Here is a 22,979-nt window from a genome sequence, read left to right as displayed (position 1 = left end):
GGAGGAGAAATCAGGAGCTTCAGACGAGCAGAGAGCAGCTGAGAGAGGAACAGAGCAGGGACAAGTGAGGAAGAAGAGGAAGACAATGATGTAAGGGATGAGGAGCAGAGGGGATCCAAATCAGAGACAGGAACAGAGAGTGAAGGGGCAGACAATGAGGATGAGGAGGAAAAAGATGGCCATTGTGCCCCTAACCCTCATGCCCAATGACCCTTATGCCCCTAACCTTCATACCTCTGACCCACATGCCCCTGACCCTCATGCCCCTGACCCTCATGCCCCTAACCTTCATACCTCTGACCCACATGCCTCTGACCCTCATGCCCCTGACCCTCATGCCCCTAACCTTCATACCTCTGACCCACATGCCTCTGACCCTCATGCCCCTGACCCTCATGCCCCTAACCTTCATACCTCTGACCCACATGCCTCTGACCCTCATGCCCCTGACCCTCATGCCCCTAACCTTCATACCTCTGACCCACATGCCTCTGACCCTCATGCCCCTGACCCTCATGCCCCTAACCTTCATACCTCTGACCCACATGCCTCTGACCCTCATGCCCCTGACCCTCATGCCCCTAACCTTCATACCTCTGACCCACATGCCTCTGACCCTCATGCCCCTGACCCTCATGCCCCTAACCTTCATACCTCTGACCCACATGCCTCTGACCCTCATGCCCCTAACCTTCATACCTCTGACCCACATGCCTCTGACCCTCATGCCTCTGACCCTCATGCCCCTAACCTTCATACCTCTGACCCACATGCCTCTGACCCTCATGCCCCTGACCCTCATGCCCCTAACCTTCATACCTCTGACCCACATGCCTCTGACCCTCATGCCTCCAACTCTTGTCACTTGTCAGAAGTGTGAAGTCATGCCGACAGAGGTGGAGTGCTACTGCTTTTTCCACATATCTAGGTATGTTTAAAAATGTCTGTAAGACACCCTCATTCAGTAGTGCAGGGAAGTCATTGTTTGTGATGCAGACAGAAGCTGCAAAGCTGGCCTCCTCATCACCAGATCTCGGGTCACAGGACACTGACAGGGGTAAGACAGCGCTGATGTACATAACAACAGATGAGGATGCCCTACAGGTTCATGTCAAAAAACCCAAACTATCCCTTTAAACACTAAGTATTTTAAGTGACATTTCTGTGGAGTGATGCTGTGACCCTGTGGTGTGACTCACCTAGCGTGACCTCGGCTTGCATGGGCATGGACAGAGCTGGGTGGTTGACCTCACAGCTGAACAGCGCCTCGTTGTCCAGCTGAGGGTTCAGGCTCCAGGTGAGCGTGGCTCTCACCTCTATGGTGCCATCTCCGTCTGCCTGCTGGGTGTGTTGGAAGTAATACAGAGGGTCGCTGCTCTGCACCCAGCGGGGGAACTCTCGGCTCACCACCGTCTCAGGGATTGTCTCAGTGGTGGATTCAGAGCCTGGCTCCTGGCCTGGCTCAGATCCTTCCCTCCGTCCCGGTTCAGGTCCGTCCTGTCCCAGCCGGGCTGGTTTGATCTCTCTCTCTGGAGTGGACAGAGACTTCTGGAGTTTAGTGTCATCCAGGTCTCGACTGATGTGGATCTGTGAGCTCAGGAGGCCGGCTCGACTCCGACCTCGGCTCTTTCCGGGCTTTTTGTTTTGGTGTCCAGCTGAGGAGGAGGCAAGGGTGGGAGGCACCACGTCAATGAGCTCTCCATCCCGTTTGAAGTACACCTGAAGATCAGAGGATCAGACAAAGGCAGGTGAACAGGAGAAGGGGGGGGCTCTCTTCCTCCTTTGAGCGTCTTTTGACTCATATATCACATTGGATTCTGTCACTGTGATCAAGTCCAGCTGCACATTCTAACACACATGGTGGTCCCTCTGAACCCTCCAGGAGGTCTGAGCTCCCCAGCTCCTCCTTGATGCTGTGTCTGATTTCACCAGGGTCATACACTCCTGAGCTGGATCTCAAGAACAGGGGGAAAGGTTTGCCTGTCAGACTGCTGGATGGTGAGCAGGTTGTAAGTTGAATATATATATATATATATATATATATATATATATATATATATATATATAGTTCAAGCCTGTTTGTATTTTAAACACCACTCAGCAGTAGCGGAACTCAGATGCATGAGATCTGCGCAAGAGAGCATATGGCGCTTTAATGCTTTTAAACACCCGTGCAGCGTCCGTTGGTGTCCATTCCACAAATGTACATCTACCAGAGTATAAACAAGAGGAGAAGAAGTCTGCCTTTGACATGACATATCTGTTCCAGAGATTTTCCAGGTTCTTTAAACCAATTTCTGTACTCTGTCGAGAGTGGCCACAGTTTCACGCCATGAATTATTTACCACTCGGTTATCACAGTGATCTCTGTGCGAAGAGTGATACAGATGCCTGTATTTCTGCATTTCGACTACAAGGAGATCCCGTTCTTCTGCCATCTTGTCCGCACGTCTCTGTCTGGCAGGTTTGAAATTTTTAAGTGTGCGTAGCGTGGAAATTTTCCATGTGAAAGGGACCACACAAGGGGGCGTAGGTGAGGAAATGATGTCATTCGCACAAAGCCGTGGGGACCCTGCTGGCTGGTGCCGCCCTTGTTGGCTGAGAGAGAGGAGAGACCTGACTGGGGTGTATTTCTCCTAACTCGATGGTGTTAATGAAGGTGATGATGGTGAAGAAAGACTGCTTTCTGTTTCCTGCAGCAGATGAACAGAGAGAGGAGCACAGAGATAGATGCAGAGATAGAGGTGAATGTTTGAGTCAATAATGACATCTTTTTTCAGCCTGGGCCCAAACAAAGAGCTGACAGAGGAGGCGTCCAGGACAAACTTCAGAATAAAAGCACGAGGACTCTCACTGCTCATAGTGAATCTCCAGAAATGAAGAACACCTCCTCTGACTAATCCTGACTTTGGCATATGAAAGGCAACATTATGATGATGATGGTGATAATGATGACGATGATGATGATGATCACTCATTGCGGCACAGAGCATCCACACAGAGCTGTTTCTGGGCGACGGCTCACTGACTCACTGTGTCTCCTCCCTCCCACCAGCTGGAGCTCCTCATGGAGCTCCTCCATCACTGCCTCCTCTCCAGCTTTGTGTGCAGTGTCATGTTTCCTTTTACAGTAGATTGAGACGTCTTTCAAACGTGCGTCCCACATGAACCCTGAGAGGCGGCTGTCTGTAAACTGTGGAGCAGCCTCCCTCTGGATATTCTAACTCCTGCAGAGTTTCTGAGAGGCGCACTCATCCTCCTGTTCCTGTGTTACTGCTGACGTAAAGTTGTCCTGTTTGTGCTTCTCTCACCCATTGCTTTCATTGTGGTCTCTGTGTATGGGACGTTTGTTTCCACACTCAGCTTTTGGCTGCATCTTTGCAGATAGGTGATAAAAATTCCAATGGTGTTGAAATAAAAGCTCATAATTTGACTTGATGATGAGCAGGAAATAAACACAGAGAGCGCTCAGCAGGTGAAAGTCATGATGACTCTAAGGATGGGCTCTGTTTGTGAAATGACCTCCTCCTGAGTGTTATCTGCAGCATGAAATGAACCACGGATGAGCTCCCCCTGCACACACTCCTGTGGGTGTAGATGTGTGTGTCATCAAGAAGCTGAGAGCCGCTGTTTATCGCTCTGAACACTCAGTCATGTGACCAGAGATGCATGCCGGCCATCATCCTGACAGCTACCTGCCGCCGTGTGCTCAGAGGTGATCTCAGTAGGAGGAACAGAAGAGGGGATAAGAGCAGAAAACTGAAAATAGAAAAGTGAATCAGCCTTTATCTGATCGGGGCTGTGATTACACCAGAGCTGCCTGGCTTCACTTTATTTCATCACATATGCAGCTCAGCTCTAATCCCCTCACATCCATCCTCCATACATCATGTAAGCGGGTCGGACAGGGTGCAGAGCAGAGCTGCAGCTGCCTTTGTTTAGAGGATTTCAACCAAACAGACCAAACAGTGACACTCCCAACTTGTTCTGCAGAGAGAGCATCATCAGAGTTTGTGCAACAGTTCAGTCCACCCCCTACCCCCCCACACTGACACAGATTACTGAGAGCAGTCCTTGCAGAATGATAAAGAGTAGAGAAAGGATCTGAGTCTCACCACTGGGGCTGGCTTTGCTCCCGTTACAATGCAGACTAGACTGAAGTTCTGGGCCTCGTAGCGGCTGAAAGGAGCTGGGCTGTTGGCTGCCACCACAGAGATAGACTTTGGAGGCACTGCAGGGGAAATGCAGAAAGGACACTCAGACACGGAGGCAGCTTTGATCCATTGACGGTGAAGTTACAGTCAGTGAAAGAGTGAGTTAGGTGATGAGGAGGGGACTCAGAGTGGAGCGCCTAACTTTGTTGTCATCAAAGAGTTTTTCCTGAGCACCACTTGCTGAAAGTCACATGTTCAGGTTTCTGTCAGGTCTGCCTGCTGGGGAGGGGAAACCCAGTTTGAATGTCATCTGCATATAATGATGAACCCTAATAAGTGTGTGTGAGATCTTCTGACTGTCCCGGGATGCGTCTGTGTGTGTGTGTGTGTGTGTGTGTGTGTGTGTGTGTGTGTGTGTGTGTGTGTGTGTGTGTGTGTGTGTGTGTGTGTGTGTGTGTGTGTGTGTGTGTGTGTGTGATGTGACCCCAGGAAGGAAACACACCTATGACAGTGAGGATAATGCTGCCAGAAGCCAGGATCACTTTGTCTCTGGAGCTCCGGTCGTAGATCCCCACGTGACACTCGTACAGGCCATCGTCCTCCATCTGCACCTCGGGGAGCCTCCACACACACACACTGATTAGATCATTCAGAGATTATTACAGATAATTGATAATAGTAATAATAATAAAATAATAATGATAATAATAATAATAATCCTGAATTTCCCCTCGGGGATAAATAAAGTATTTTCTATTCTTTTCTATTCTATTCTATAAAAGCCAGGGATGACATCATGAAACTCATCCTGATGAGCTGAGAGCACGTCTGAGACTAGCACTGATTTTTCAAAGAGCTGAACAAATAAAACCAACAGCACATCAGAGCAGGATAAATGAACTTGAGAGGAAAACAATGGAGACAACTTCAGCACCTGAATGCTCTCTCTGTGTGAGAACCAGGACTTGACATCAACTTTTTTTGCTCACTAGCCACTGTGGCTAGTGGTTTCCCAGAGTTACTAGCCACTCAGCATCTTCACTAGCCACAATTTTGTTGTTGGATAATTATGTTTAATATGATTAAAGCGGATGATGACATGGTAAAGTTTACTTGAATTAGATTTATGACCTTTTTAAATGTAAATGACCCCTGTGCACACTCAAATCAAGACTATATGAATCAGGTATTCAGCTCTGAAATGGTTGTGCTCCTTAAATATGAAAATATGCAGATTATTACAACAAAGTAATAAAAGGAGGAGTTTATTACTCCATTTAATGAAAGTTGGGAAGGTTGGAGATTAATTGAAAAGATAACTGACAAATCAAGCTAGAAACACTGTCAGCTTAAGTATTTATTTACAACAGTCATTTTTCAGTAATAAACTAAACACCATACTGTCTGGACTATAAGTCACTCTGGAGTATAGTAACACATTTTTTTGAAGTATCAGTCAAAAAATGCATCGAGGATGAAAGCAACATATATAAGTCACCATGGGCCATAATTTTCATTTATTTAGAATGATTTGGTTTGTTTACATTATTTCCAAAGTAAACTTTGTACATATAACTTTGATAAGTGTTAGTTTATTACATGCCAACCCTTCCGATTTTCCCGGGAGAGTCACGAATTTCAGTGCCCCTCCCGAAAATCTCCCGGGCCCACAATTCTCACAAATTTCTCCTGATTTCCACCCGGGCAACAATATTGCTACACCATCCTTCTCTTCTGACAGGGCGCCGTTTCCGGCCGGACATTAGTAACGGTTACACCTTGGCTCGAAGTCAAGCGTGGCAAACAGAACAGAAGAAGAAGAAGAAGCAGAAGAAGAAATGAGTAAGAAGAGAAAGTAGTCGTGTAAATCCCAGAATGAGTGGAAAAGAGAATTCCTGTTTATCAAGGACAACGCGAAGGGGACGGGATATACTACGTGCATATTTTGTAGATCTGACTTTTTGATTGAACACGGTGACCAAACGGATATCACAACACATCAATATGACCCCCCTCCCCTTGAAAATCTCCCGAATTCTGAGGTCTCAAGGTTGGCAAGTAAATATTCTTCCTTCACCTCCTCATATCTGTGACCAGTTTCTCTTCTCTACATGCGCTTCTCCACCCCCTCCCCTCCTCTGCTTTAGGTGAGTGTTGCTGGTGAGATCAGTGCAGTGTGAGCTTAAATGAGCTCTATCCGATAAATGTCCTTACTTTAAAAAAAATAAAAGGGAGTTTTGATGCTAGTTTGTGACTTAAACCTTGGAATCTGTTTACAATAGAGAGCAAAGAATGCCCGAGTAAACTTTTCAAATCACGTTTTCAGGCGCCAAACACTGGGAGCTGTCACAGTGTCCAAGACGCGCGTCTGGGCGCCTGTCAGCAGTTACGTCAGCAAAAGACTTTGGGAATGGACCATAGACTGTAAAAAAAATGGACGTCCGCATGCTCGGCTCGAAGTGAGGTCTCCACAAAAACTGCTCCCCCTGGTGGCTGGCTGCAGTATAGGTTTAAAAATCTGTCTTTACAGCCATTCCAGATGGGCTGTGGTCAAACTTTAAAAAAATTAATACTCCTTGTAGAAATGTTTCTCACGTCTGATTGTTGTAATGATTTGAAGATATTATTTGGCTGTCTTGTATCCAAGTCCTCTTTTTTCTGAAAAGTTTAGTTTTCATTAGTTACACAAGGTTAAAAACGAGGTTTTACGTCACGTTTAAATGATTGACAGCTGCAATGTTGGCGCCTGAGACCGCGGTATTTTGGCTTCAGAACCATACAACGATAAATGGCGGAGCCACGCTGTCCACTCTATATACAGTCTAAAGAATGGACCAATGTGTTAGCACTTTGTGCAGGCAGTGCTCATGGGAGTTGTAGTGTTGTAGTCTCATACTGCAATGGGTTTTGTATTTCAGATGCTGTTTCAGAAAACTACAATTAAATAATTCAACCCACCATAAGTGGCTAGTGGGAGCTTAAGTGTTACCCGCCACAGCGGAAATTCACCCGCATTTGGCGGGTGTTGATGTCAAGCCCTGGTGAGAACGCTTTCTTACGTAGTCCTCTTAACTCCTCTCTCCTCACCTCTTCTTCATCTCTCAGACCAAAGCTGGAGGTTTTCCTCTTTCTGTGTTGTACCTGACAGTGGACCTGTAGACCAAGTCCTCCCGCTTCTTGTTGTCCTCCAGGTGAGAGTAGCTGGTGTTGTACATGGCATCATAGGTGAAAATCTTCTGCTTTGCTGTTCCTCCTTCAGTCACCTGAGAAGAAACAGGTCACTACCATCAGTGAGTCTGAATAAAACAGCTCTACAGGAGGTGATTCAGGCAAACGCCTCCTCTCAGCAGGAACGGCATCATGAATAAATAAAGGAGTGGAGGAAACACAGATTATTATTCATTCATTTCAGACTTTGGAATCTATGGCTAATTTTTGCAGAATTTGACCCTTTTAGACCTTGTACATTTATCCAGAGGAGTCTGTGGGAGATATTACAGAGCCTGCTCTAGCCTCATTGGTGTGCACATGAGCAGAAACCCTGAGCTCAGCAGGTTTTTCTCATCGTGTTTGGATGTGAGGCCCTCCTGCTGTCAGAGTGGGTCAGTGGAGAAGCTGTTTAGTAGCATCAAACACAGTCAAGTTCAGTTTGGTTAAAATCTTCTTCCAATAAAAGTTTTTTACTTTTTACCACTGGAGAAAGTCCCCAGGGTCAAAACAATCCACATTTATTTAAGATGACTCTGCTGTTGAACTTCATTCACAGCTGTGATGAAAAAGTACACATTTTTAACACACTTCCCTGTTAAAACGTGTTTGTCTCAGACTCTCTTTTTCTGACTAAGCCCAGTTTGCAGAGCCTTGAATAAGAGCTTCATTACTTTAATTGAGCTCTGAGTCCTTTAAAGATAAATCCAGGTTTCTTCAGGGCAGCCTTCAGAGATTAGGCTCCGCAGCGCCAGTGTCTGAAAGGAGTGTGAGAAAGGCCTGAGTGTGAAGGGGATGAATTAGAGAGGGTTCACTCACAAAGCTGGTGTTTTTTAAAGTTTTGAGATGCAGCAGCAGAGTCCTGTTTGTGCTCAGCAGCCCTTACAGGAGGAGGAGGAGGGATGACTTATCTTTCAGGTTTTTGGTGCGAGGACTGTGGAGCTGATTGTCCACAACCTACTGTATCACCCTCAGGCGGGGCTGGTTGGTCCTTTTGTCAGTGAACCAACCAGAGGCTCATTTCAGAAATGTCTGAGCTGATGCCAGTGTCAGGGTTCCTTCTTTAATTTAAATATCACGGCTCATTTATGCTCAGCCTTAAAGTTGATCTGGATACAGGCAGAGCCTGCTGTCCATGCTCTGCGTATGTTTCGTCCAAATTTCTGCATGTTTTCATAAAGCTCAAAGGTCTCATATTATGCAAAAATCATTTTACTAAGTCTTTTAGTTAAACTTGTGGGTCTTTGTCTTTCCTCTCAGCCCACAAAATGTGATATTTAATGACAAAACCTACACCTAGTAGTGCTTGTGAATATAAAATCCTGACCTCAAACGAGCTGTTTGGAATTTCTGGAGTTTGCCGACATCAGCCAGTCCCTTTTTTGACCAATCAGGAGCAAGTCTGACCTGATTGGTCAACCGGAGCAGATAGATAGAAATACTTTTGTCCACACATAACCGAGTAAATCTGACGATAAGGCTTGAAGCATTCCAAACCCATACGTATCATTGTTTTTCAGATGTGTAACCTGTGCAAGGTGGCGCAACGGTTAATGCTGCATCCTCACAGCAAAAAAATCGCCAGTTCGAAACGAACCGGTGAGCCTTTCTGTGTGGAGTTTACATGTTCTCCTCGTGCAAACTCCAACTTCCTCCCACAATCCAAAAACATGCTCATCGGGTTAATTGTACTCTAAATTGTCTGTAGGTGTGAGTGTGTGTCAGCCCTGTGATTGGCTGGCGACCAGTCCAGGGTGTACCCCACCTCTCGTCCAATGACAGCTGGGATAGGCTCCAGCCACCTGTGACCCTGAACAGGATGAGCGGTTAAGAAAATGAATGAATGAATGAAGGAATTAGTAGAACTGAATGTCTCTTTTAAAAGTGGAAGAAACAAGATTTACTTGTGTGTCTTGGTCATCACTTCACTTCTATCTCTTGGACCGTCTAACGTTAGTGTTATTGTATTGTAGTTATATTGGCGACTCGTGCCAGTAGATGGCAGTAATTCACCACAACATGCCATCCACCTAGACAGACAGTGTTAGCGCCATGCATTGTGGGAAACAGTAGGCTGTGTCAAGTAGACTGGTGTGTTGCATACTGAAAAATTTTCCTGGATCAGTAGGACATCCAGGGATTTTTGGAATACTGCAAATTTTGCAAGTTTTCGCATACTGACTACTGTTGATATTCTATCATGGTCTGCTCCGGGTTAGTCCTCTGCTGCAGTCTGTGTCACTCCAGACAGCGCTGTGTGGCTGTAATGACCTCTGAACTGATGAAGACTTTGTTTACGTTTGCCCCTCAAAGAAAGGAGGAAGTGGAGTCAGCTCTCCAGAGAGTACTGCGCATGCTCGGAGGGGCAAACGTAAACAAAGTCTTCATCAGTTCAGAGACACACAGCCACACAGCTCTGTCTGGAGTGACACAGACTGCAGCAGAGGACTAACCCGGAGCAGACCATGATGGAATATTGGTGAAAAACATGAGTTTTTGGACCATTAATGCAGTTTTAGGAGCGACGCTGTCCATGCCCCGATGGATCCCATTATACGGACGTCCGCTGCACGATTTTGGATCTAAATATCTCCCGAAGCACTGCTTGGATCAGGAAAACCTTCTTGGTGAGTATTTTGTTCTACTTCATTCTATAAACAATGTAAAGGCTGTATAAACCAAACTTATCCTTTAACTCATGAAGCTTTAATCCCAGACTCCTCTCCAAACAGGGCTCCTCCAGCAAACATTAAAACCTGCACTGGGGCACATTAAGGGAGGAGGGGGAGGATACATCCAGCAGACAGACAGGAGCTGACATGCAGCGTGTTTCACATTAAGTTCACCTGAGTGCTCACCCGGAACCACACAATCTCTCGCAGGTTTCCGTCCGTTTGGAAGTTGCACTTCAGCGTCACCGTGTCTCCGATAACGACATGAGGCAGGGGGTCAATGGAGACAGTTAAATAACCTGTGACAGAGAGGGAACAGATATTAGAGAACAGAACATCCCCCTGTATGGCTCCTATAGTTCTCTGTGGTGTTACATCATGTTTTCATACATTTCCAATCCCCTGTGAGAGCCTGACAGGACCTGATGACCTGCACTCAGCAGCTCCTCTGTTAATCACCCTGCAGAATGCACACTCAGTCAGCAGACACTTAGCTTTAGTTCAGTCTGCTGTGCTAGGATTGGAGCTGAGTCCACATGGACCCCTGTGTAGCAAACATCGCTTGTGCTGTGCTGAAATCTTTTCAGAGAGGTCAGCATGACATGAACACTTTACATCATGTAAGCCAGAATGTAAACCATGGGATGAGCAGGAGATTAAACAAGCCCTGTGTATCGAGGAGCCACAGACACATTTTCAGCTCTGGCTGTTGATCTCTGGGAGAAATAAAACCTGGGCTCTTCTCACGGCATGCTTGAATCGAGTCCCTGGGGAATTAACAGCTCTCCTGGTTGGCTAAGCTGATGTGCTGTACCTAGAGCTGTCAGCGTCAAACCTTTTAGCATCCAAACTCCAAATTATAGATTATGTTTGTTCCTTTCTGCACACCGTAGATCTGCTGTGTCTGCCCCCATTACCCCATTACACAAAAAAGCTCCCTGATGTGGACGGGTCAACGTAATCTGCACTTTGAGTCTGCGCTAAAAGCATGAGCTAAGCAGTGACTTTCAAAATAAAATACACCATGTCAACATCAGATCACCAGTATTTAACTTGACTCCAACAACAAACAACATAATGAGCAGAGCCAGACATGAAGTCAGCAGGTTTCAGGTTTTACGGCCCAGCATGAACCAGGAGAGGATCATCATGAGTCTGGATTTCTGCTCCACATTCAGATGGTAGGGTCAGAATTTGGCCTCAACAACATGAGAGCATGGATCCATCCTGCCTTGTATCAATGGTTCAGGCTGCTGCTGGTGTAATGGTGCTGGAGATATTTTCTTGGCTCACTTTGGGCCCCTTAGTACCAACTCAGCATGGTTTAAAGTCCACAGCCTACCTGAGTATTGTTGCTGACCATGTCCATCCCTTTATGAGCACAGTGTACCCATCTTCTGATGGCTACTTCCAGCAGGATAACACTCCATGTCATAAAGCTGGAATCATCTCAGACTGCTTTCTTCAACATGACAATGAGTTCCCTGTACTCAAATGTCCTCCACAGTCCCCACATCTCAATCCAATAGAGCAGCTTTGGGATGTGGTGGAACGAGAGATTCACATCATGGATGATCAGCCGACAAATCTGCAGCAACTGTGTGATGCTATCATGTCAATATGGACCATTGACATGTCTCTGTGTTTGTGTCTTGTGTCTCTATGTTAGTCTGTGTTCGTGTTTCTGTGTTTGTGTCTCTTTGATGTTTGTATCTCTGTGTTCATGACTCTGTGTTCTTGTCTCTTTGTTTGTGTCTCTGTTTTCATGTCTCTGTGTATGCATCTTTGTTTGTGTCTGTTTTTCTCTCTATGATATTTTCTATGTTCATGTCTCTGTGTTCATGTCCTTGTGTTGGTGTCTCTATGTTAGTTTCTGTGTTTGTGTCTGTGCTCATGCTTGTGACATTTAAAGATGTGAATGCCCCCACCACCACCACCACCACCACACACACACACACACACACACACACACACACACACACACACACACACACACACACACACACACACACACACACACACACACACACACACACACACACCCTCAGGGCTGGTCCATTAATCTTTTAACCCTGAAGATCCAGCAGCCTGTCCTTCTCAGGACCATTCATCAGGTACGTGTTTTGTAAAGTGGACTGTTAGGATTCAGCAGTGGTGTTGATGATGCTGGGCTCTACATGTCCCCCTGGAGACCAAAGCTGAATAAAGACATAAAACTTAAACCGTCTCTCTCTCTTTGACCTGTATCAGCAGTATTTCACTTCTTTTTCTTTGAAGCTTTAATGAAATGGAGTCAGCAGGCAACTTTGTTTTATTTCTAACCCAGCAAGTGGACTATGTCTCTGCAGACGATCCTTCTGAACGTCAGAGAGAGAAACTTCAGAATGAGGTTACATTTAGCTGCGTTTTTCTGTTCCTTTGGATCCACCTTGGCTTAGCTTCACTGAACACTTCTTCACACCACATCTGGGTTTGCTGACACCTCTTCAATCCCAGACCCAGACTGAGCATATGGTTTTTAATTTTAAAGTCATCTTAAAGGGGCATGCTACATTTTTAAACACACACTCACACACACATGCACACGTTTGGTGCCTTGGCAGGTCAGCTTTCAGTCAAGTTTCAATAATTTGCCACCGACTGTCACGGCTGTTCGTAGATAAAATGTTATTTCTGGCTCTCTGAGGGGTAAATATTGTAAAGAGGGCAGCGTGGGGCTGCTGAGGGTGAATTTCCACAGAAAGTGCTGTGATTCTGAGCCAAAGCAGAGCTGAATATTTCCATGCTGAGTGTGTAACGCAGAGACATACCTCAAAGCAAAGGCAAAGCAAACACACATGAAACTGTGAGGAGAAGGTCAGGAGAGATGCAAATGTAGAAGTTTAACAGAGAGTGAGAGAAGAGAAAGCTGCAGCATATTTTAAAGTCAACTCCAGAAACAGAGGAAAGGTCTGCTTAAGCACACACAGTCCTCACTGCTCGTATTGATTTCCTGTAAGGTTTTAAACCTCGCTGATCCGCTGCAGTGACTCACTGAAACTCTGCTTTCCAGACTTCATTTCAAACATTAGCATCATCATGTTTCTCTTCTTCTTTTCCGCTTCATCACTACAGAAACCTACAGCTGAATATTTCCATCCACAGTGTGTCTCTGCAGATGCTCCAGGTGTTCAGATCAGTTTGGTGGAATGAGGCTGAATCTGAAGGCTCCAAACTAAGTTTTCTAACTTTACAGCAGGATTTATGATGTTTGCCCCCATAACCCTCCTGTTTCAGATTGATGCTGAAATTCATGCATAATCAGGCCCCAAGACTCTAACATCAATCAAATTGTGCTACTGTGGGGGAAGATCAAGCAACACATTCATGAACAGTAATCCACTCAGATGTCAGTGCTCAGCTCTGCCCTCTCAGTATTCTGACTGTAAACACAGAAGGCTCATGGGATAGAAAGCTAACTCCTTCCATCACTAGAGGACATTTCTCTGTTTACAAACAGGGCCAGCCCTAGCTCAGCAGGCGCCCTGGGCGAAAGACAAAAACGCGCCACCCCCGGCCCTCGGCCCTCCGCGGCAAACACGCAAACATACATACAATAAAATAAATACATAATAAATTGTGAAGATAAATATATAAACATTCTTTATTACTTCAATGCGCACTAAAACTTTACAAACAGAACTTTTGTGAAAGTAAAAACAATACAGCAAATCTTAAAACTTTTCAAAACAGTGCAATTAGCAAAAAATGCACATCATTGGAATATTTAGAACCATAATAAAAATAAATAAAAATAAATAAAACTTCCAAGTTTAGTGCAAAAGTTCCTGGGGGGAAAAAGTGCAATTCGAAAAACCTCTCTCTCTATTACAACATGGTAGCATCCCACTTCATGTCATTAAAATAATCAACAAAACAATACAACCAAGGCAAACCGGACCGGAAAGAGAACTCAACTACCCATGAGCGCCAGCGCGTGCATACTGCCGTAAAGGTACAGATCTGCCGGTCGCGTGCATTTGTTTTGTAGGCGAATCACAGAAGCCAGGACTTCACGCAAAAGTAGTCTTCTGTCTTCAGCGGCTGTTTGCAGGATGGATAGAGACGAGGTAATTTATTTAATTTTGACTAAATGAGGATGTTTAAAATCGCTAAGTTCAACTGGTTTTATTACCGTGAAGTCGCCCCTGCGCTCGTCCTGTTGAAGCGATGAAGTGAATAGAGGTAAAGACAACCACGAGCTGGTGATATCACACACTTGAAATAGGTCTAAACAAAACTACATACTGGTACGTTCTCAAGAATACTGTAAACGGATGGTAAACAATCAACAAGTACTTACGAGTCCAGCAATAAAAGGGCCAAGTCGGCATCGGTCAGACAGCCCTCCTTCTCTTTTATTTCACGCCAGCAAATGAACACCGAACCGATATTTATTTGCGCCCCCACCAGCAGAGGCACCACCTAGGCGACCGCCTAGGTCGCCTATGCCAAGGGCCGGCCCTGTTTACAAATATTAGCCGATGAACCTTTAATATGTCCTTCATCTAGCAACAGAGACAGACTGCACAGCTTCTGACATCCACCAAAGACAGGCTGTTCAAGGGTCAGTCTGACTGATGACCCCAAAGAGCCTTACAGAGAGGCCTTTCTCACATTGCAAACACACACATGGCTGGGTGTGTATCCCAGGGGGACAAGGGGGACCACAGGACTGTCATCACTGACTTTGCCAACTGGTGTGACACAAAACACCTTCAGCTTAACCCCGGTAAGATGAACGGGATAGACGTAAAGATTCACAGGAGGAGGACACCCCAGACTGCACCGGTCAACATCCAGGGTCTGGACACAGAGGTGGTGGAGACCTACAGATTCCAGAGACCTCAGCATTAAACTGGACTGGTCACACAACACAGGCATCCTGTACAAGAGGGGCAAAAGTGGTCTCCACCTGCTGAGGGGGGCCAGGTGCTTTGGAGTGTGTGGGACTCTGCTCAGGACTCTCTATGGACGCAGTCACACTGGAAGACCGTACCGCGCCTAAGCGTGCTTCAACCCTTAACCCCAGTTCGTTTGGCCAGTGTGACTGCAAGTGTGCCGTGCTTGAGCACAAGTCACTTCTCTGCTTTGGCACACTTTAGAGAGGTGGGCTTCAGCACAGTTTACTTCACGCACGAGCACATGCATGCATACATGAGGTATGATCCATGAGGTATGATCCATGACGTATGACCGCTTCTCTCCACAGTCATTTCAGTTCAGTTCGTCTTGGTACAGCACGCATTTTTTGGTGTTTCCTTTGACTAAAACCAGGACAGGTCCCCAAATTGCTGACCCCTATCGTCCCTATTTTTGGTTTCCTTCTGTTGGGGTACGAGACATACTGATCCAACACCAGAAGCTGGAGCTACACTGCAGTCTGCTGATTTGTCGAAGAAATCGCCACTACCTGTGTGACAGCGTGAATAAAGAACAACACATAACCCTACCATATTGAAACCTCTAGTCCAATTTTACAGCCTAACCCTCAGCATGAGATAGTAATGTTATCTTGAGTCAATCCACCTCATGATGGAACAATCCAAACTACCATGAAAGTTTCAGGACTTCATCAGGTTTCTGGACCGGGTACTCCAGATTTATTCCTGACTCTGAATATTTAACACCGAGCACATCCCTCAGAGAGAGAGAGGATTAAATATAGCAGGGACATACACTTCCTGTTGCTGCTGATGCATCTGTATGGTACTGCTGCTCAGTGTGTTAGATTAGCAGCTCAGCATCTGGGTGAGCTGTTAAAGGCGCGTTAATAAGTCCAGCTGCCCTGTGTGTGTGTGTGTGTGTGTGTGTGTGTGTGTGTGTGTGTGTGTGTGTGTGTGTGTGTGTGTGTGTGTGACCGCTCACTGCTCGAACACACTAAAGCCTCAGAGGCAACGGTGTTTACAGCAGGCTGAGTTGTGTTTGGCCGAGCTAAGAGTGCTAGAATTAAAAAGGTTAATGTGAGTGTGTAAATGCAGGAGTGTTTGATGTACAGTACAGAGATTCAGAGCAGATATATGTGCTCTGTTACATAAGGGAATCAGTGCGTTTGATGGGTTATTAAGACCTACAGATTTCAGACATGTAGCGTGCAGGAAGGTGCAGATCATATCTAGATTCCAAATGTGAGGCCTGTCAAAGTCTGCTGATATGTGCTGACAGAGATTTTAAAAAATCTCTTAGATTACTGAGCGGAGCCAGCATGTCATTAGAGACAGCCTGCTTTTGCTCTCCATGCTGGCTGTTCTCTTGTGCATATGCTAAAGCCTACTGAAACATAACTCCATGATGCTCCTCAGATCACAGAGGTCCAGTCAGCCGACTCTCTTGGACGGCTGAGAGTGGAGCAGTGTGTCTCAAATCGCATACTTCCATACTGTGTCCTCAAAATTTCAAATTGAGTGTACTAAGCATACTACATACTCACTGGTTTAGTGCGCAAATTTTGAGGGTGTAGTGCTGCTGTCTCAAATCGCATACTGCCGAGCGCCGTACTTACCGGGAATGACGACATGATGTCGACCTCTTCTTCTTCTACGTCTAATTGTGACCGGCTTCCAGCGCATTTCCGCCAAATACTGCCACTATTTGCCAGCAAATTTTCAAAGCCTTTCCAGTAGTATATTAAACACAGATATTAACACGATCAAAATATCAAGATCTTGCCATCTTTCATTGTAATTACAATGAATTTCAATCACGCCAACAACATCTCCTCCTCCTCCTACTGGCTGAAGATGTCCCGGTATGTATTGTTTATTTGTATTTTTACCGTGCTGAGCCAACGGCTACAGCTCTCTTCCACCATTGCTGCCAGAGGAGGAAATAAAGTGCATTGAGTGTCCACAGCTGCATACTCAAAAATCGGGGCCGATTTGAGTACATCATCCGGGTACTTTTGCATACTCATTTTTCGCACTGTTTTTCATTTTGACGCAGTATAATCAAAATTTTGAGTATTTGAGTATGGAAGTATGCGATTTGGGACACACTAGAGGTCTGCTGCCAGACTGTATGGAGGGGGGATCTGTAGACTGGCTTGCTTTGTTTTAAGTCCAGGTACACATAAGATCAGAAACATGTAAAGGCTCATCATTGCACTGAAACCATGTTTCTGTCTGTAGTGTGGCACTGTCCCTACACGACACACTGCACCTTCAATCTCAGCCCTGACACAGGGGTGTGTGTGTGTGTGTGTGTGCATGTGTGTGTGTGTGTGTGTGTGTGTGTGTGTGTGAGACATTACGACCTTGTGTCCAAGGGCGGAGCGGCTGCCCTGCCACACGTGGACAGGGACCAAAGGCACCTTGCAGAGCAGCCGGCTGGCGCTACTCTGCGCTCTGATGCCCTCTGTCAGCGCACTCAGCCTCACCTCCACAACACTGGCCCTCACAGCATGACGTCAGCCAGCCTACAGATTATTTTTCCCATGTTTTCCTCTTAATCCTGCCTGCAGCTTTTCATCCACAGAGTCCCCACACACACACACACATACACACACACACATATAAACAATGCGGCATAGAGATTAACACATATCAGAATACCAGCGAAATGAAAAAAAAAAAATCTTTCCAGAATGATAACTGATTCCAAATGTTTTCTGACAACAACAGAAAGCAATCATTTAGCTGAAGAAAATCATCTTCTGGAATGAGATTAGGACGGGGAAGCAGATATTTGGGAGCTTGGGGGACATATCATGGTCCCCAGATGGTTTGGCTGTGGACCACTGCTGGTTCTGCCCTACTTTGATGAGACTAACATGGAAAAGACAATTCAGCAGCTTAGCTTTCATGAAGGGCTGTACACTCCTAAGTGCTTTTTATTCTATGTCTTATATTGTCTTTGCTGGAGGAGATAAAGCTGGCTTATCCCGCAAGTCTCTGTAATATTCTCTATTGAAGGCGGAGAATCTGACCTGCTGTCAGATAAAAGAACACACACACACACACACACACACACACACACACACACACACACACACACACACACACACACACACACACACACACACACACACACACCAGCAGCAGCAGAGAGTTAAAAGAGTGAAAATCTGCGTTGAACCAGTGCTGCTCTGCCGGGTGTTAAATACTCTGGACGACAGGCCAACAAAAGCCGCAGTGAATGGGAAATACAGGAGATTCACCTCGTGTTAATGCCCGTCTTTGATCACACAGCTCGCTTCTTTATTCAGGGCAACCACATCTGTCATCTGGCTCACAATCTGCCAAACGTCAGGACAAAAACCTCCCTGTGAAAAAAGGCAACTTGCATATGAAATTTCTTTCATCTTTCAAACCATAGGATTTCATTTTCCAAAGCCAAACGCTGAAATACAGAGACATGTTTATGTGACGGAGCAGGTTTCACACTGACAGAGGCAGAGACGTTTCTGAATTTATGGAAGTTTTAGTTTTTGACTTCAAATAGTGACAACAGTGTGTGAGATTATCTGACGCGTTTCATCAGGTCATTCACATCACTGTGCAAACAGCCTGGCTTTTTGATTTCATTTATAAACATTATTCTTTAAACTTTTGCAAGACAGACAGGAAATCTGTCAAAATGAGCAAGGGGTGAGATGCAGCAAAGGCTCGTGGCCGGGAGTCAAAGCAGCCACCACTGCAGCAAGGATCATAGCTTTCATGAATGATGTACACAACTTAAATACTGCCCTAACCTGAGAGGAAATGTTTGTGGAGACACAGTGCAAAAACTGGAATCTATCTGTTTATGTCTGACTTTTAGTTAAAAAAAAAAGTGTTTTTTGATTGAATATGAGCCAAATTTAACTGACATGTCCAGAAATTGAAAATGTACTGTCATATTTCTTAAAATCAGAATAATGTCCCAATACAAAAAATAATAAATATAAATAAATAAAATATTTTTTTTTCTCTGTTGGCAGACTGTTTTGCTCTTTACAATCAATTGATCTATGAATAAGTCCCTTCCTCAAACGTGAGGAGCCAATCACAGTGTGTACGTTCTTCCTATACAAAAAGGTATTCTCTGCCCTGACATCAATTGGAATGCTTTTCAGAACGTCAGTGTTTCTTTAGTTTTACGAGGTTTTTGTGAGATTTCAAGAGTAAAAATGTTCAAACGGCGTTCATGGAGCAAGGTTATAATGGTTTTGGATTTGTCATTATAGTTTAGTTTTAGGTAGTTTTGACATTTTATTTTCTATTACAGTTTAGTTTTAATTAGTTTTAGAGCAGGCATTCTAGTTTTTATTTAGTTTTGATTTTTGCAACAAGGCTTAGTTTTAGTTTAGTTTCAGTTTAGTTTAGTTTAGTTTTAGTTTAGTTTCAGTTTTAGTTTAAGTTTCAGTTTCAGTTTAGTTTTAGTTTTTTCATACCTTATTAACCAGGTGCAGGATTCAAAAAGGTTAGAGTAAATATTTTGTCATACTGTTTATTTTCAAGTCCAACATAGTGCTCACTGCTCAGTCAATGCTGATACTGAACTGCTGGCTGCTGCCTTAAACACAAGAAAATAATATAAACTTAATATAAAAAATTTAAACAGAAATTATAGTAAAAAAGTTAACATAAATTAAATAAAAATAATAAAAACATAAATTATATAAAACAATATAATATGAGCTTTAATAATTAGAAACTTGGCCTCTGTAACAATAAAGTCAGACTCACATGAAATTAAACTATTACAGATGCTCTGATTCATTGCTCCACTACGTTTTGTTGCAGCACAGCGCACAGCCAGTCAGTGCAGTAAACAAGCACGTCCTAGTATGTTGCCATGATGGTGCTGTGCGGCACTGACAACTGCCGAAAACTGTCACAAAATCGGCTGGGAAAATGTGTCGGATTAATTTAAATCCTAAAGGCTGTTCATATTGTCAAAAACTATAACTAAGGACATTTTGTCTATAATTTTAGTTAGTTTCAGTTAGTTTTGTGAACACAAGATACAGTTTAAGTTTACTTATCGTTTTTGTTTTCTTTTCTAGTTTTTATTAGTTTGAGTTAACTGCAATGTGTTTTAAATTTTAGTTTTTGTTTCTAGTTTTGTTTTAGTTAACTATTATAACCTTGTCATGGAGTATATGCAACTCTGACACAAGCTATCCCGAGAGGCTGGGTGACAGGTGTATTTTTAACCCTTCCATAAGACACACCTCAACAGAGCACAGGGTCTTCTTTAGATAAGGTTGTGCAGTAGACCATAACATCAACTCTGTGTGAATCAAATGAAGAAGGATGTCTCCATCTGTTCTAAGGTCAGCTGACAGAGTATCTGAGGCAGCAGGTTGTGACTTTGCCTTAAAGTAGGGCTGGGGGATACAAGAAAAAGTCCTATCAAGATAATTTTTTCACATCAGTGGATATGGATATTTATTATGATGTAAATCAAGTAACTGTTTTGTCAAGCTGAAATGCTCTGTTACTCATAAGTGAGTTGTGAAGATGTCAGAAGGTTATTTTTGAGTTGGTTTCTTTTTTGTCAGAGGTTGAACATGACAGATGTACTGAAGAAGATTATACAACGACTTTAGAGAAACAGGTTCATCTATTTTACTTTATAAGTGGGCTTGTTGTAAGTGATCTACTAAGACAACTGATAACAGGAGCAAACTGCCCTCTTTAAATGAGGATTCAGTGCGTGCTACCTGCTGTCACAACAGAGAGTTTGGGAGAGCAGAGTGGCTGAAAAGGAAAAGTGAAATTTGAAGCCATGAAGGTGGAGAAATCAGACATATGGATGACAGGCTGCTGCACAGGAGGTGCAAGCTGTGTCCAATGTGGAGCGCCCTCCGCCGTGACACTCGGGCCATCGCTGCACACACACCAAGTAGCTGGTCAGTGCTGTGTCAGGGCTGACATTGATCGTCCCTGGCAAAAGTCCTGAGGTCACTCAGTGGCAGTGGTCCTTCAACTGAGACACCGGTGAATGAAGAGGGAGGTTCATATCCTGAACTCTCCTGAGATTGCAGGAGATAAACGTTCATTACACACAGCGGAGACCAGCACAGCCAGTGAAAACACAAAGCTCCAGTTAGAAAATCAAAGCTCAGAAATGGTGTTGTTGGATAGGCGGTGTGTCTCCACTATTTTTATCTCTGACAGTCCAACTGTGTTGATACCCATGCAAACTATACTCTCTCTTCCTCTGTCATTGCTCCTCCACACCACGATGAGCTCAGCCGTTTGTGTGGAACACTGTGCCAGTTTGCTGCCTTTTAAATGCGCTACATATAGACGTAAAACAGCGAGCGCTAACAGTTTCAGGTTTGGTAAATCCTCTGTGAGCACTAAACGATTATATTTGCATCTCCTCCTCTCAGATATGATTGGCTAATCATATGTCTGTCAAAACATGAACCAATGAATTCTATCAAACTTCTATCCACCATGTCTCATATTTCTATGAAGGAAAAGTTATTCTGCATCTACTGTAAAGAAATATAAAGTTATTTTTTGTTCGTTGGGAGTTCAATGGCCTGTTTTGTTCTAGTTTTTGTTTTTTGGTGATCATACATCATTGTTAGCTGTTGTCCAAAGGGCTCTAGTTAAACTAATGTTAGCTCCTGGAGCTTAGCTTCATTAGCTTATGTTTGAGATACAGGTTGGCTTACTTTCTGCCAATTGATTCAGTGTAAATACTATAGCTCCAAACAAACAGAGACACACTCTTGGTAATGAGCATGTTTCTGGATGAAAAGGATCCACACATGCAAAAGGAAAACGTGCTAAATCCACACAGAAAGGCACTCGCACAGGAACTTCACTCAGGAACCATCTTGCTGTGGGGCAGCGGTACTAACCACTGCACCGGCATGTAGACTCAGCATCGTTTATAATGTAAGCCACCCATCGCTGGATGGGTTTTAATAACAGGTTTTAAATCTTGAATTTTTAAGGAGAGTAGTTATTAAAATGTTACCAAACAGAAGCAAACTACATAATCTTAGCGTGAATCAAAGACAGCCAAGAGATCTTTAATGTTCACTCTTCAGTGAACGTATGTTTCAAGAAAGGACTGAAAAAAAAAGATGGCTGATTCAGCTGACCTGGTTTCCTCTGGCGGATTGCTGCAGAGCTCCAGGGCCTTGACAGCAAATGCTGTATCCTCCATGTTTAATGACACAAACCAGGAGTCAGTGTAAAGAAGCTTAAAGATGGAGAGACGTTGTCACATGCTGATGTCTCCAGTTGGAGTCAGGGAGAGCTGCTGCATGCTTCTTCTTCAGGAGAAAACTCACTCTCTGTATCCTCAGGACAGTTTCCATTAGTTTGTTTTTCTCCAGCCATAGGAATGCTAGCAGTCATTGTGGGATAAAGGGATAATCAATTGAAAACAGCTGCAGGCTGAAAAGCTGTGATCAGAGCTTCAACCGCTGGTCTTCATCAGAGACTTTAAGAGTCATCAGATGGAGAGTCAGCGTCTTTAGAAGGTTAAACACGTCTCACAGATCTCCATCTTAAAGAGAAACTGTGTCTTTAGATCCACATTGTCTGAGAACTCTAACGCTGTGGTTCTGGGTTCATTGCTTCACCGGGTGCAGCGTCCAATCATCCGTTTCTGCTGAGTCTCAGTTTTGCTGTAAATGGAAACTTGCACACTCTCTTCAGTCTGGTATAACCCAGAAGACTGAACCAAAAGAGAAAACTTTCTCTTGATTTTTTTAATGGAAATCAAAGCTGCTTTAATAAGCATAAGAATATAATGAAATCTAGAAGAATACCTAAACACAGACTGAGTTCAAGCTGCAGAGCTGAGAAGATCTGATAGCCGATAGCTGTTTGCAGAGATAAATAAATAGTCCTCAGATTACTTTAGACCAGGGTCACAGTGTCAGCATGATGGGCAGTGTTTTTCCTGCTTTTGCTCTCCATACCTGTGCTTCTCTGCATGCAGAGACCCAAACCCT

The 22,979-nt window shown here is 44.4% G+C and overlaps 1 protein-coding gene across 1 annotated transcript in view; it reads right to left on the bottom strand.

The window, feature by feature from the left end:
* The window catches only part of LOC141799547 (immunoglobulin superfamily member 21-like), a 47,728-nt gene that overhangs the window by 12,791 nt on the left and 11,958 nt on the right, over positions 1–22,979 (bottom strand). Inside the window, exons 2-6 of the mRNA XM_074681810.1 lie at positions 10,220–10,332; positions 7,296–7,417; positions 4,657–4,775; positions 4,116–4,231; positions 1,200–1,719 (exon numbers count right to left, since the gene is read on the bottom strand). Of these exons, the coding sequence (XP_074537911.1) occupies positions 1,200–1,719; positions 4,116–4,231; positions 4,657–4,775; positions 7,296–7,417; positions 10,220–10,332 (990 nt within the window). The remainder of the gene's footprint in view (positions 1–1,199; positions 1,720–4,115; positions 4,232–4,656; positions 4,776–7,295; positions 7,418–10,219; positions 10,333–22,979) is intronic.

This window comes from Halichoeres trimaculatus, unplaced genomic scaffold (assembly GCF_033239565.1).
Source record: "Halichoeres trimaculatus isolate MK-OKI-2021-1 unplaced genomic scaffold, fHalTri1.1 fHalTri1_scaffold_11, whole genome shotgun sequence".
In the NCBI taxonomy this organism is placed as follows: domain Eukaryota; kingdom Metazoa; phylum Chordata; class Actinopteri; order Labriformes; family Labridae; genus Halichoeres; species Halichoeres trimaculatus.
Note: the sequence above shows the minus strand (reverse complement) of the source record. Positions and strands in the feature narration are given on the sequence as shown.